Below are 14,599 nucleotides of genomic sequence, written 5' to 3'. Positions count from 1 at the left end.
TCTGCTCTGGATTCTAAGATCCTTGCTGGGAGTCTAAGGCCAGGCCCTAATCAAGGTTCCTTGATTCTTTCCTTATCCCATCAGCCACCTATTCAAGTACAGATGTCAATGGAACCTAGAAGCAGGTGCAGCCAGAGAGCCCCCTTTTCTACTCGGCTTCTCAAGTTTCTGCCTTTGGGCATCTTCAGTGTGACTTGTCTGGAAGAGGTGTAGAGTGACTGTTAAGTGACTTTCCCACTACCCCCCTGTCCCCCAGGAGAATTGGAGGGGGGGCTTCCTGGGTCAGTCTTCCCCACCCCTCCAATTCTTTCTTCTCTTTGCCAGGTCATTTCTGACTCACCCCCCCAGCCCTTCCAGAGTCCCAAATGGTAATGACGACTGCCTGTTGCCCTCCCCACTAGACTGTGAGCCCCGTGTGGACAGGGATCTGGTCAATCCGGTTTTTAGCACAGCATCCCCAGCACCCACCACCCTGTGCAGAGCTGTTGCCCTTTGTTGAATGCGAGGATGAAGGCTCAAGTGATACTGTCATCAAGGGACAGCCCCCAGGGGTTCCCGAGCCATTTCCCAGGACCACCAGGTGGCGCAAACCACTCACTGCAGCTCACCGGCAGTCCTCCGAGGCTCTGGCTTTGGACAGTCCTGGAAAATGGGCAAATCAATAGGGGCGGAGGTCGTGGGGGGAACAGGATGGCCATTAGAATGCAGAAAAAAAAAATGAGAACTTTGCTTTAGATTTATTTTCATCTCATCTTTTTTAAATTTCTATTTTTGTGTATGTTTTATAATGTACATAATATTTTAGTACAGTAGTACATGTATATAATTTACAATAAATAATTATACAATTAAGAAAGTGAACTAAAAATTTTTTTTACCGTTGGGAGGCACAGCTAGCGCTCAGGGAAGCACACTTGTCTGCAGCGGCTGGGCCTGCGCCTCTGCTTTCACCCACCCGCCCTCACAAGGCGAGGGGTGGGAAGCTGACCCCCAAAATCAAAGAACCTTTGAGACAGTGTGGAGAAAGTACAGAGAGGTTTCTTTTTATGTGGCCACCTCGCTCCTTCAGTTTCACTGAAATGAACACTTACCTCCCCTCGGCACAAGGAAGGGGCCAGATGGGTTCCTTATAAAATACACTCAGCTGATCCAAATGAAATCATCTGGCTTTAAATCACTACCTCTCCCCATAGACTCACACGTGCCTTGCATCAAACAGGAGCGGGCTGGTAACTGTTGGGAACTTACTTGCAAGGCTGGCTTCTCTTATCAACTAAATGTGTTACCACTGAGGTCAAGTTGCTGGCCCAGCTACAGACATCTAAAGAATACGAGGGATCCGCTGCTCTGAAGGTGCCATCACCTCCACCACTCTTCCGTCTGAAGAACGCAGGGTTTAAAGGATGCTAGGCTGTGATCGTCACATGACAGATTTCTCTGTTCTTCGCAGACATGTCCTTCTCTAGTGTTTCTGAGCCACTAGAAGAGTGGAAGAAATGTCAACCTAAAAAACAATCAACAACTTGTCATTCCACCTTTTCCCGAGACCGAGAATCAATGGTTTCCATAACCTTCCCCCACCAAACATCTTTGGGCCTGTTGACGAGTGGCTGTTTGCAAGGCAGAATGTCTTTTATTCCCATTGCAGTAGATCTGTACAAGAGGCCACCTCTGGAGCTCAGAGACCTGGCAGCACCAACATAAAGACCAAAATATAAACAGGGCCACGGTCCCATCCCACTCACACCCCACGATGCCTATGGGACAGATGGGGTGGCGCGTGCACATGTACACACGCGCGCGCACACACACACACACACACCACACGATTTATTCCAAAGCATCAACTGTAAGAGCAGTTTAAGTCACAGGTCAGCCGGAAGAGGGGGAACAAGGGGGTGAGAGGAGGTCACGCTATCACTACCTTCCCTCTCAGAGTGTCAGGGCCACCAAGGGCCAGAGAGAAGCCCTCCTCGCTCACAAGTACGTTGTGAAATAGGCTTTTCCTTCCTCTTATTTCATCCTCTAACGGATACCACTTCCAAACCCATCTTTAAAGGGGGTCCTTTTATATATAGAATTCTCATACATATCCGCAAGTACGTCCGTATAAGAGAAAACAGTAGTGGCCTCGACGGAGGGAGGCGAGGTGGACACACACGAACGGAGACCGCTTGGCCCTGGGGGACAGGCCTGGGTTGCTGCCACGTGAGGCGGGAGAACGGGGTGTGGTTCCAGAGGTGGCCGAGGGAGGGAGGGGCGACAGTGCTGGTGGTCTGCAGACCTGCTGCTGGTCAACTCGGAGGGAGGGAGCAGGGGAAAGGATGGGAGTCCCAGCGGAGCCCCGGGGGCAAGACCTGCCCTTGGAAACGGGGGAGATGGAGGGAGGAACTCGGGAGAAGAGGAGCAGCGGGAAGCCGACCGCCCGGCCCGCTTCTCCAGTGAGACGGTGTCCAGAGCATGCACGCGACGGGCCTCCCAGGTGAGGCTCGGTGCTGGAGAGGGGCGTGAGGGCTGGGGAGAGGGGCCGAGGCTCGGAGCAGCCCCAGGACGCAAGAGCAACACCGTGAATGGCACCTCCGTCTCCACACCCCTCTGGCGGCCCAACAAGTGCCCGGAGCTGGTCCGAGTGGCCCCCGGCTGGAATTGTGCTCACTGACCCCTCTGGGGGCGTTGGCCTGACTCTGGGGCCTGCCCATCCATGCCAGCTAAGTATCAGGCCCAGTGGTAGCCCTCGTGGCCTTGCTGCCAGTCACAGTTCCATGGCCCTGGCTGAGGGCAGGGCTCGAGTGTGTCTTGCGGAGGGAAGGGTCTTCGCCTTCCAGGGTGGCCAGCCGGGCCTCGATCCGCTCCAAGTCGTCCGAACCCACTTTGATTTTCACGGCCAGCAGGTGGATATAGGTCTCATAACGGCTTTTCTGGGGAAAGGGCAGAGAAAGGCCAAAAACAAACGTCAAAGGACAAACCACAAAATGCAAGAAAATATTTGTACCTTATACAACAAAAGACTGACTCCCTTGATAGACAAAGAGCTCTCGCCAATCAATAAAAAGGAGATTAAAATCCAGTCAAAAAACTTAGACAAAGGACAAGCAAAGAAATTTCCCTCATGATTTTTAAAATCCAAATTCATTGACAAGGACCTTTTTGGATATTATGCCAAAAGCACTGGCAACAAAAGTAAAAACAGACAAATGAGATTTTATGAAAATGTAAAACTTCTCTGAATCAAGAGAGTGAAAAGGTAATCTATAGAATAAGAAAGAATAATTGCAAATCATAAATCTGATAAAGGTCTACTATCCAGAATATTTAAGGAAAAAAAAAAAACTACAACTCAACAACAAAAACACAATTTTAAAATGGGCAAAGGAGGAGTGGATAAAGACGATGTGGTACATATATACAGTGGAATACTACTCAGCCGTTAAAAGGAAAGAAATAATGGCATTCACAGCAACATGGATGGACCTAGAAATGATCATGCTAAGTGAAGTCAGACAATGAGACACCAGCATCCGATGCTATCTCTCACATGTGGAAGCTAAAAAAAGGACACAATGAACTTCTTTGCAGAACAGATACTGACTCACAGACTTTGAAAAACTTATGGTTCCCAAATGAGACAAGGTTACAGGTGGGGGATGCACTGAGGGTTTGGGATCGAAATGCTATAAAATTTGATTGTGATGATCGTTGTACAACTATAAATGTAATAAAATTCATTGGGTAATAAAAAAATTTTTTTAAATAAAATAAAATGGGCAAAGGACTTGAAAAGACATTTCTCCACTGAAGATACACAAATGGCCAATAAGCACACAAAAAGATGCTCAAATCAGGATCAGGAAAACACACATCAAAACCACCATGAGATACAACCTCACATGCATTAAAACAACTCCTATCAAAAAAAAAAAGAAAAGAAAGAGAGTTCCTGTTGTGGCTCAGTGGTTAATGAATCTGACTAAGAACGATGAGGTTGCGGGTTCGATTCCTGACCTCACTCAGTGGGTTAAGGATCCAGCGTTGCCGTGAGCTGTGGTGTAGGCCGGCGGCTACGGCTCTGATTCGACCCCTGGGAACCTCCATCTGCCACGGAAGCAGCCCTAGAAATGGCAAAAAAAAAAAAAAAAACACCCAGAAAATAACAAGTGTGTAGGTGAGCATGTGCTGGAAGAATTCATGGGAACCCCAGCATACAATGAGTGGGAACGTAAAATTGTACAGCTCCAGTGGAAAGCAGTCTGGCTACAGCTATTCCTCAAGAAGTGAAAAAATAACGTTACTCAGCAATTCCACTTCTGGGTGTGAGAGCAGGACTGAAAGCACGGTCTCAAGAAACATTTGCACGCCCATGTTCATCACGGCAGCGTTACTCGCAAATCACAGATGAAAGCAACCCGAATGTTCCCCAGCCGATGAAGGGACAGACAAAATGTAGTACAGACCACGTATTCCGTCTTAAAGAGGAAGGAAGTTTGGACACCTGCTACCACAGGGATGAACCTTAAAGACATTATGCTAAGGGACACGGGCCCGTCACAAAAACACAAATTCCACATGATTCCACTTAAACAAAGTACTAGATTCATCACATTCACAGAGACAGACAGTAGAACTGTGCTTGTCAGGGGCTGGGGCCGGGAGGAAGGTGTTTAATACTTATGGAAATTTCCGTCTGGGAAGATGAAAAAGTCCTGGAGACTGACGGACTGCCCGACGCTGGGAACGGATGAACACTCCTGAGCTGTGCACTTTAAAATGGTTCAGTGATGGCTTTTATGTTTTTTCACCACAATTTTGGTTGGTTGGTGTTCTTTGGCCTCACCCAGGGCGTGTAAAGTTGCCGGGCCAGGGATCAAACCCACACCAGAGCAGCAACCGAAGTCGCTGCAGTGACAACACCGGATCCTTAACCTGCTGTGTCACAAAGGCCCCCTCACCACAAGTTTAAAAATTTAACCCAGGAGTTCCCGTCGTGGCGCAGTGGTTAACGAATCCAACTAGGAACCATGAGGTTGCGGGTTCGGTCCCTGCCCTTGCTCAGTGGGTTAACGATCTGGCGTTGCCGTGAGCTGTGGTGTAGGTTGCAGACGCGGTTCGGATCCCACGTTGCTGTGGCTCTGGCGTAGGCCGGTGGCTACAGCTCCAATTCAACCCCTAGCCTGGGAACCTCCATATGCCGTGGGAGCGGCCCAAGAAATAGCAACAACAACAACAAAAAGACAAAAAAAAAAAAAAAAAAAAAAAAAATTTAACCCAAGTGAAACCCATCAGATTAACAAAGATCGCGGCTGCTGCTGGTGAGGCGGTGAACAGAGAGGCTGCCGTGAGCTCTTAAGAGGGGCCGAGGCCTTGACTCTGAGCTTCGAGCCCTCTCCACGGGCAGGGGAGGCTGCGGTCCTGGGAGAGGTCGGGACTAAAGGCCAGGAGAGCCCGTCCTCACCCAGCTCTGCCGCCTGAGCTGAAAGACTCGTCACGTCTGGCTTCCCCTCCCCTCCCCTCCGCCCCCCATGAAGCCAGGGTGGGGGGCGGTGAGAAGGCCACAGCTCTGGAGCCATAAGCAGCCGCCTGGCCCAGCATCCTGGCCCCTACACTCCTTTTTTTTCTTTTTTTTTTTTTTTTGCTGGCTCCTACATTTCTTAATGTGTCACCTCAGGCGAGTGATCTGACCTCTCCAAGCCTCAATTTCCCCATCTGTAAGATGGAACTAATAAGGAGGATTCAATCCGTCGAGGAACACGCCTAGCAATCATCGGGGTTTTTGCTAACATTGCAGAGAGAGTGGATCTGAGAAGGCTTCCAAATGCTATAAAGCCTTAGGTTTTTCAAAAGGTCAGGATCTGTCCTGGGAGCACTCCTCTCTCCCCGACGCCGCAACAGAAAACCATCGCAGAAGTGGGGAGCCTGAGGTGGGCGACTCCCTGCCCTTCCTGCTCTGGGGGCTCCCTGGCTGGGTCTCAGCCTCTTTTCTACCTGTGCACCCCCACGTGCAGGGCAGTCCATGATGGTCCCTGCCTTCCTCCCGCAAGCTGGCCCCTATCCTCCACCCAGCAAAGGGGAGGCTCTGTCAGGTCGCCTGCAGAGCTCTGTGGGGCAGAACCAGGGTCGTGGACGAGATAAGATGGACAGAAAGAAGAGCCCAGGAGGGGAGAATGAGCTGCTCTGCCTGATAAACCCACGAGAACAACGCACAGGAGACGCGAGGGGGAGAGCCACACAGAGAGGGCTGAAAGTTTTGCGGTTTGGTTGAAACAGCTTTCTGAGAAGCTGGGCCTGTGAGGACAGTGGAGGTGAGGAAGGGGCTTGAGGAAGGAGGGAGAGGGTGCAATTGTTTGATGAACAACTGGTAGCCAGGGAGTTCCCATTGTGGTTCAGTGGGTTAAGAACCTGACTCGTATCCTGGTGTCACTGTGAGCTGTGGTGTAGGTCACAAACTCAACTCGGATCCTGCGTTGCAGTGGCTGTGGCACAGGCCAGCAGCTGTAGCTCCGATGTGACGACCTCTGGCCTGGGAACCTCCATATGCCACAAGGGCCGCCCTAAAAAGAAAAGACAAGGAAAAAAACCAAAAAACACAATTGGCAGCCAGGCTATGCAGGGACTGGCCCACAGGAGACCATGGGTCCTGACTACCTCAAGGGAGCCCCAAAGTTGGGACCCCCAAAGCAGGAGCCCCTGGCTGGGGGAGGAGGTAGAAGACCGGAGCCGCCTCCCCCGCGGCCCAGCCCGTCCTCCAAAGCCCAGCCCGTGAAGGGCGCACCTCGAACGTGAGATAATGCTCCTTCAGCCGGCTCTCCTCCGCCTCCTTGGACTTGAAGCCCCTCTCGACCGGGTGACTCCTGTGCTCAGCCAGCTCCGCAGTCACCTGCCTCAGCTTATTCTCGTGAGAACGCAGCTGCTCCTCCTGCAAAGACACGTCCTGGACCTTGAGATCCGCTCTCAGGACGTCACGGGGCGGGAGCAGGGGGGGTCTCATCCAGCCCCCAAAGAGCTGGACAGGAGCCGCTTCACCAAAGAGAAAGTGGGGCCTGGCCTGGGTCACTGGATACCCAGGGCTTGAGCCACGTCCAGGCTCCTCCGCCTCCTCCCTCCCTCCCCGCTGCCGCTGGCACCCGCTCTCCTAGGGCCTCCCCGGCGGGCTCGGGAGACGCCAGAGCCACACACTTGTGTGTGCACGCAGACACTCCCTGACAAGGACACACCCGCCGGCTCCCATGGACCTCGCAGGCACACGCATGCACCGACCGGGGAGGGGGGGGGGGCAGCCCACTCCAGCTCCCGGCTTCACACGAGACACACACTCTCACATTCACGTCCAGACACATCTGATGGCTGCACACCCAGGATCACACCCAAAGAGGGACAGAGACACTGTCCCTCACAGACAAGCGCAGGTACACTCCCACCCGCCACAGAACAGCCAGCCCCCTTTCTGTCAGGTGGGCCCTGGATGGCACATGAGCGTGCAGACTTGAGTGTGATGCAGCTGTGGGTGCACAGCACATGTGCCTACACAGAAACCTGCGTGGGGGAGCATGGGCACCGCATGTGCAGCCCCAGGGGCTCCGTGGGGAAGACTCCAGACGAGGGCCCAGCAGGAAAGGGCCCTGGGCAGCCGCGCAGCCAGGCGCTGCCCATTGCCCAGCTCAGCGGCAGTGGCCTCCACCGGCCGTTTTCTCCCCAAACCTTCGCAAACCTGAGAACGGATGAGTGGAGCTTTATGAGGACTAGAAACAAAACACTGAAGGGCAAGCGGCGGCAGCAAGAAAGCCCTGGATGAAGGCTCCGCCAGGCCTCTCTGTCCCTCACTCCCTCAGACACACACATCCTCTCCCACTCACGCCCAGACACACACACAACCCACAGGCCACACCGCCACTGGCACACCCAGGCCACCCACCACAGCACGGCCAGGCCTCTGCAAACGGGGGGCGGCGGTGCAGGAGATGGAAGGTACCATCTGCCCCCCGGACAGGCGCCGGGTGGGCGGAGGCAGCCGGGCCAGGTGGTGCCGGGATCCCAGCAGCTGGTACCTGGCAGAGGCGAGTGGTGCAGGAGGGCAGCAGGGGCCGAGAGAACTTCTTCATGGAGCTGACGGCCGCTGGGAAGGCGGGGGCTGAGAAGACGGCAGCCACCAGGTTGATCCTGAGGACCCAGGACAGCATTTCTTCCTTGCTCCTGGGGACGCGACGGGAGGGGAGAGGGCGCTGGCTTCTCACGACGGGACGCCCCAGTACCCGGCGCCAGCCCAGCACAGAGAGGGCACGGAGGCCTCCGCATCGGTGGGCAAAAGGAGGGAGGGAGGGAGGGTGGCGGGATGGGGCTGGATGGCCCCGTCACATCTGGGGGGGGAGCTCCCCCTCCTGTCCCAGCTCCCAGGCAAGACCTGGGTTCTCACGTGAAAATTAAGCTGCCCAGCCAGGTCCACAGCGAAGGGCCCGGAGCCAATGCGTCTGAGACCAGCAGGCCCAGGGGGGTGTCAGAGGCCGCGGGGGACGGGCCGTCCCCACCCGGCCCTGCCCCCCACCTCGCCTGGCATGTCCACTCCTGTCCTGAGCTCACCTACTAGCCTCCCCCCTTCTAAGCTCCTCTGACACACGGAACCCCAATCTCGAGCCACAGAAAGATGGGGTGCAGGGGGGTGGAGGGAAGGCCTTAAAGGGCAGGCGAGGCTTTTACATCCGTCCCCCTGCCCCATCCCCCACCACTTTAAGCGGAGGATGATTCATAAAGATTCCATGGGGCCCACAGGGGACTGCAGTGTCCCCATCAGGATCACATGGAGAGATGGTTAAAACACAACGGCTGGCCCGTCCCCGGCGTCTCTCTTTCAGGAGGTCTAAGGTGGGGCCAGAGAAACCGCATTTCCAGCAAGTTTTCCAGGAGCCGCTGGGGGACCACCCTTGAGAAGCCCTGCTGCCGGGGAGGGCCCAGAGCGTTCGTTGGTGCCAAGCGGACACGTTCTTGCGGGGGAAGCGAAGGGCGCCTCCCCGGAGGCGGACGAGAGAGGGTGCAGGGCGGGTCCCGAGCCCAGGGTGGGAGCGAGGGGGTGCCCCCTCCTACTTACGGCGCCTGAAAGAGGAAGACCCTCCAGTCGGCCGTCTTCAGCTTGAGCACGTTGGACTTCTTGCTATAGTCAGAGGCCCTGGTGGCCAGAGCGTGGTGCACACGGATGGCGTTCTTCAGGTCGCCCTCAGACAGCGCTTTGTCAGGCCTGTACTCGTCCTGCAGGCCATCGTCAGGCTGTGGCTCACTGACCCCACCGTCCCTATCCATCCCACAGCCGCTGCCACTCTGAGGCCATGCCCCCCCCCAACAAGAATCACACAGGCGCTCCTCCCAGCACCCCAGTTGGTCCCAGAAGCCCAAAGAGTCCTTACATTGGGTATCCTCTGAACCCCTGGACATTTAAGAGATTCCTCCCCAAAACCACCAATGCACCGGTGAGCCCAAATCAGGCCCTGGATGGGGGCGGACCCAGGATCTGCCTAAGCCCTAGGTCCTGCCCAGGACCCTCTGGGCACCGCAAAGCAGGAGCTGGATGGGCGCTGAGCTGGCCCTTCCCAGGTAAGGGCTCTGGGGCAGTGGCTCACCTTCTGCAGGTACAGAATGGTCCCTTTGAGCACCGCGTAGAATTTCTTCCAGCCACGCCTCCCTCGGGGCGCTGGGGAGGGGGCACGGGTAGTGTGGCCACAACCACTCCCCCCCCAGTATCTCCTCCCTCGCCTCCCCCACATGTCCTCCTGTGTAGGCACCCCCAGAGAATGGCCAAGGGGGGTGCAGACCCTCTGGACTAGCAGCATCCCTCCCCCTGCCCCTGCCCTGCCAGACACCCACTCCTCTTGCCATCCATGTCGGCGTGAGTCTTCCGGGTCAGCACGCCATGCTTGTAGGTGGTGGCGCTGAGAGCCTGCGGGACATCCAGGAAGGGGTTGCTACCATCCAGGATCCGTGTCACCTTCTTTGTGCCTGTCCCAAACTTGTCATCCACCAGCTCAGACAGTGACTTCCTCAGCTCCTCTTCATCACTGGGAAAACACTAGGCCTGAGTACCCGCTCCATGGAGGCCTCAGCCCCACATCAATAGGCCCTCCCCCAGCAAACACTCCTTTGGAAGCCGGTTAGCAGTGGAGGGCAGAGCCAAGGAGCCTCCAATTCCAGACTACAGATCCAGACCTCTGACCCCTCTCCCGAGCCTTCGGTTCTGAGCCCTGGCCTCTGAGCTTAGGTTTTTGGCCTCTAAGCTCCAATCCTCCCCCTTGATCACAAAGTTAGAGACCTTACTACCTTCAGGCTTCCTTCCTGGTCTCCCGTCTCTCTCCAACCCTGAAAGCCCAGACCAAAGCTGCTGCCAAAGCCCCAGGACATGCTTGGGGAGGGGCGGCCAATAGATGAGGCCCCAGAAGTCTAGGTTCCCCATCGGAGCCCTCGTGGGAGAATGCCAGCTCTCCCCAGTTGTGTTGGGGTTCCTAACAACCCCTGCCTGGGATCTTCATGTGGACTCGAAGACCCAGGCTGCCCTGGGGACTCCAGCAGGGTGGGGCAGCAACTCTCCCCAGAGCCTCTTGGTCTCCCCAACCCTCCAGGTCACCACACTTCTTTCCAGATGGATGGGCATCTCCAGGCCTCACTGCCCTGGCAGGGGAAGAAGTTAGGGGGCAGTCACTGCTCCCCAATGCCAAGAGCAATCACCCCCTAAACATGGTCATATTATGGGGGCTTTAGGGGGACCAGTACCTTGTGCCTAGCCTACCTCCCAGAGGGGAAAGAGCTATATTAGGAATAGTGGCAATATCCCCTGAACAGAAAACCAGTTGTGAACATCATGGAACTAAAGTCACAGTCCAATCAACTCCAAAGCTGTGAACAGTGTGCACTTCTTATCAAGGCAGAAAATGAACCCAAGGGGAACTCAACTCCAGAAGCTGGACAGCTAGACGGGGGTCACCGGGGCCCTGGGCAGAGAAATCAGCACCATGGAGAGTAACAGGTGGGCCTTCCCTGTACCCCCAACCACCCCCTCCCGCTCCCACTAATTCAATCTCCCCATACCTGTGCCCATGGGCACTACTCACATGGCCCATTCCAGCTTTTCATTCTTGATGGAGGTGTAAAGGGTCTGGGGGAGGGGAGAGAGAGAGAGAGGAGTTCAGTGAGGAGTCGACCTCCAGCAACGTGGATGCGGCGAGGGAGCACCTTCACAGCCAGTGGGGCGAAGTGGGTGTTTGAGTCCCACCTGTTTATCAGATGGGGCTGGGCCAGTGGGTTACTGTTTAGATGACTGGATAGACTTGAGGTTGAGTGAGTGGCTGAGTTGGTAGGCAGGGAAATGGGTGGGGGGCTGGGCAGGAGTGTATGTGTGGGTGACGGGGGACTGGGTGGATGTATGGGCGAGTGAATGACTGAGATGCAGGGTGGGTGGCTGGATGGGTAGATGGATGGATGAGAAGACAGGGAGAAGCAAATAGGTGGGTGAAGGCATTGGGATTATTTGATCTCACTTACAAATACGCTCTTAACAAGTGCTTCTTGACAGTGAAGAAGATAATTATGGTACGAAGAGCGATGGAGACGATGTGTATTTTTTGACCTTCAGACTCACTATTCAACTACCCACCTGGTATCCCCAGGTCCTTCGAACTCACTGTCTAAAACTGAACTCATCATCTACCCCCAAAAAACCTGTTCCTCTGCCTCCTAGATGGAGAACTGACCAGGCGTGAAAGGCCCCAGAGGCCCACCCTGCGCTTCAGCCTCAAAGAAAACTAAAGAGTCGCTTCATTCCTAGTGATGATGAAGGAATGAGTGGGCTCTTCCCCGCGGTGACAATAGGATGGTTGTGGTGAAGGTGGTGGCGGGTATAGAGGTGGAGGTGATGGCCAGGGTAGCTGTGACAATGGGTGGCAGTGTTGAGGATTACCGTGACAGTAGGAATGTTGGTAGATCACTAAAAACAAATCTCACGAAGCCTACTCCTCTGCCTAACTCGGGGAACAGTCAAGAGTTGAGCCAAATGGTCTCTGTCTCTGTCCCAAAGTCATCCTGACCCTGACCCCAGAATCAAGAATCTGGAGTTCCCGTTGTGACTCAGCAGGTTAAGAACCCAACTAGTATCCACGAGGATGCAGGTTTGATCCCTGGCCTCACCCAGTGGGTTAAGGATCTGGCTTTGCTGCAAGCCACAGCATAGGTTGCAGATGCAGCTCAGATCCAGCGTGGCTGTGGCTGTGGCTATGGCCTGTGCTGGCAGCTGCAGTTCCAATTCAACGCCTAGCCTGGGAACTTCCATATGCCGTGGGTGATCAGGGTTTAGTGGGGGCAGAAACCTCTCTCCTCTCCCCCCACCCCAGGCAAGCTATACCTTCAGCAGGTCTTTGGCAAAGTCTTGGCCGTCATTCAGCTGGTCCAAGTTGGCAATGAACTGCTGGCAGGACATCTTCTTGCCAATGTTCTGGAAGGGAGAAAGGGTTCTGCCTGAGAGGAGGGATGGAGGCTGGCGTGGTCCCCGCCCCCCGCCCCGCCCAGCCACAAGCGATGGGGCGGCATCAAGGGCAGTGATGAAAAAAGACTGCCTGGATTTCCCTCTGTGTCCAAGAGTTTACAGAACTCTTTTTCGCATTCAAGATTCGATTTGGTCCTCCAGCAGCATGAGAGGTTGGGGTTCTCCTCAAACCCGGATGGAGGAGTCAGCTTAGATGAAGTATTATAAGAGCAGACATGTGCCTGGTGCCTAGCAGGTTCCAGGTGTTGTACTCAACATGCATTATCTTATTTCTTTCTCTCAACACAGACAAGGGGAGGTGGGTGTTATCAATATCCCCACTCGACAGGTAAGGAAACTGAGGTGCAGGAAGGTGAGGTGACGTGCCCATGATCACCCAGCAAGGAAGAAGAGGGCTGAGTGTGCCTGACACCAAAGCCCGTGCTCTCACCCGCTACTCCATGGTTAACTCTCCCAAGGTCACACAGCACCAGGACTTGAACCCAGGCCTCTCGGCTCCTGAGCAGAAGCTCTGTGTGTTCCGTCACAACTGTCTCACCCTCTCACCTGTACAGAGGGGCGGCAAGACCTCCAAGAGGTACATGAAGTGAGGGAGGGTTTGGTCTCAAGAGAATCAAAAATCACTTTCCACCAACACACAGGGGTACCCCATGCTGAGCTGCACTGGGACCACAGGAACCCGGGCAGGTGGTTTGACTCCAGGAGGCACGAACAGAGAGCTGCAGGTGACTGTACCCCAACGTTCTGCCTTCCTTTTTGGACCACTGATTAGAAGAGGGGCTCCAGCCCTCCAAACCCAGCAGCTGAGGTGCATACGTGCACCCGTTCAGGCTCTCCCTGCAGTGTCCACATTTGGTGGCTCTTCACCCTTGAGAAGACAAAGACCCTGGGCCACCAGATATTGCTGGTATAGGGTTTTGTGGATTGAGGTTTGCTAAAAGTCAGTGTTTCCCAAGATTCACTTAGAGGTGAGAAAAGAATTCCCCCCAAAAAGATTTTGTAATCAAATAATTTTATTCACATGTTTCAGAGTCTTTAATGTGCTTCTGTGTATTAACAGTCTCCAAAGAGAGGAGACCATGTAGGTTCCCGAAGTTATTGACCTTGGCAACATTTTAGCAAAGAGGCTCTATGAACATCCCAGGGGCTATTCACACACCACAGAACATAATTCCGAAAACAATGATAGAAAGCTTTTTATAAGTAGCTGACAAGCAAGAATTTTCTACACCTTTTCCAAAGGGTTAAGGAGAAATGCTTATACGTGTGTGCGAATACAGTATGTTTCATACGTCTATGCATAGTTCACATGTACACGTATGTGTGTGTGTGTGTGTGTACACGTATATATAGCCACTTGTGCGTATTCATAACGGAGGAGTATGGGGACAAGGCCAATAATATCGTCTGGGTTCCACACATGGACTAGTCCCCGGCCATCAGTCAGGGTTGCAAAATCACAAACTAACCAGGCAAGATTTCCAACCCTAGTCATGACAGACTGTCTAGTTGCAGATGAACCTTCCCATCAAAAACCAACTGCCGGTCAAAATACTACTAAAACACCTGTGTGAAGACATTGGCCACCCTGCAAAGAAAGGAAGCACGGCGAGGAGAGCCCGACAGGAGCAGCGTTCCTCTTTGAAGCATTTGTCGATTCTCAAACAGTGGCCAAAAGGCTGAGCAACTGAGTGATCAGCAGGACGAGAGAACAAAAAGTGGACCTCGGGGCCCACCAAGGGTAAGAAGCCCCGAGACACACCCCAGTCATACCTCAACAAAAAAGGTAAACCTAAGACAGAAAATACTCAAGGGAGTCCTTCAGACAAAAGGAACGTGAGCCCAGATGCAAACATGGAGAGGCAGAAAGGAACGAAGAGCAACAAAAAGGATGCTACATCTAAATGAATATTTTGTCAGGTCATGATATGAAGTTTTCTGGGGAATAAAATACAGAAAGAGATAAGTAGTATCTAAAAGAATCAGGAGTTCCCGTCCTGGCGCAGTGGCTAACGAATCCAACTAGGAACCATGAGGTTGCGGGTTCAAACCCTGGCCTTGCTCAGTGGGTTAAGGATCTGGCGTTGCCGT

General features: G+C 53.9%; 1 protein-coding gene across 6 annotated transcripts in view; it reads right to left on the bottom strand.

Annotated features, from left to right (window-relative positions):
- The window catches only part of PSD2 (pleckstrin and Sec7 domain containing 2), a 66,988-nt gene continuing 53,114 nt past the window's right edge, over positions 726–14,599 (bottom strand). For 3 of the 6 annotated variants that reach the window (XM_021084876.1, XM_021084878.1, XM_021084877.1), the window contains 8 exons: positions 12,368–12,457; positions 11,082–11,125; positions 9,844–10,034; positions 9,600–9,670; positions 9,074–9,231; positions 8,040–8,184; positions 6,767–6,910; positions 726–2,918 (listed from right to left, as the gene is read on the bottom strand). In XM_021084876.1, the coding sequence (XP_020940535.1) occupies positions 2,709–2,918; positions 6,767–6,910; positions 8,040–8,184; positions 9,074–9,231; positions 9,600–9,670; positions 9,844–10,034; positions 11,082–11,125; positions 12,368–12,457 (1,053 nt within the window). In that variant the 3' untranslated portion in view covers positions 726–2,708. Of the gene's footprint in view, positions 2,919–6,766; positions 6,911–8,039; positions 8,185–9,073; positions 9,232–9,599; positions 9,671–9,843; positions 10,035–11,081; positions 11,126–12,367; positions 12,459–14,599 lie in introns of all 6 variants that reach the window. The other 3 variants (XM_021084873.1, XM_021084874.1, XM_021084875.1) reach the window with 1 other exon arrangement.

The sequence above is a fragment of the Sus scrofa genome, chromosome 2 (genome assembly GCF_000003025.6).
Source record: "Sus scrofa isolate TJ Tabasco breed Duroc chromosome 2, Sscrofa11.1, whole genome shotgun sequence".
In the NCBI taxonomy this organism is placed as follows: domain Eukaryota; kingdom Metazoa; phylum Chordata; class Mammalia; order Artiodactyla; family Suidae; genus Sus; species Sus scrofa.
Note: the sequence above shows the minus strand (reverse complement) of the source record. Positions and strands in the feature narration are given on the sequence as shown.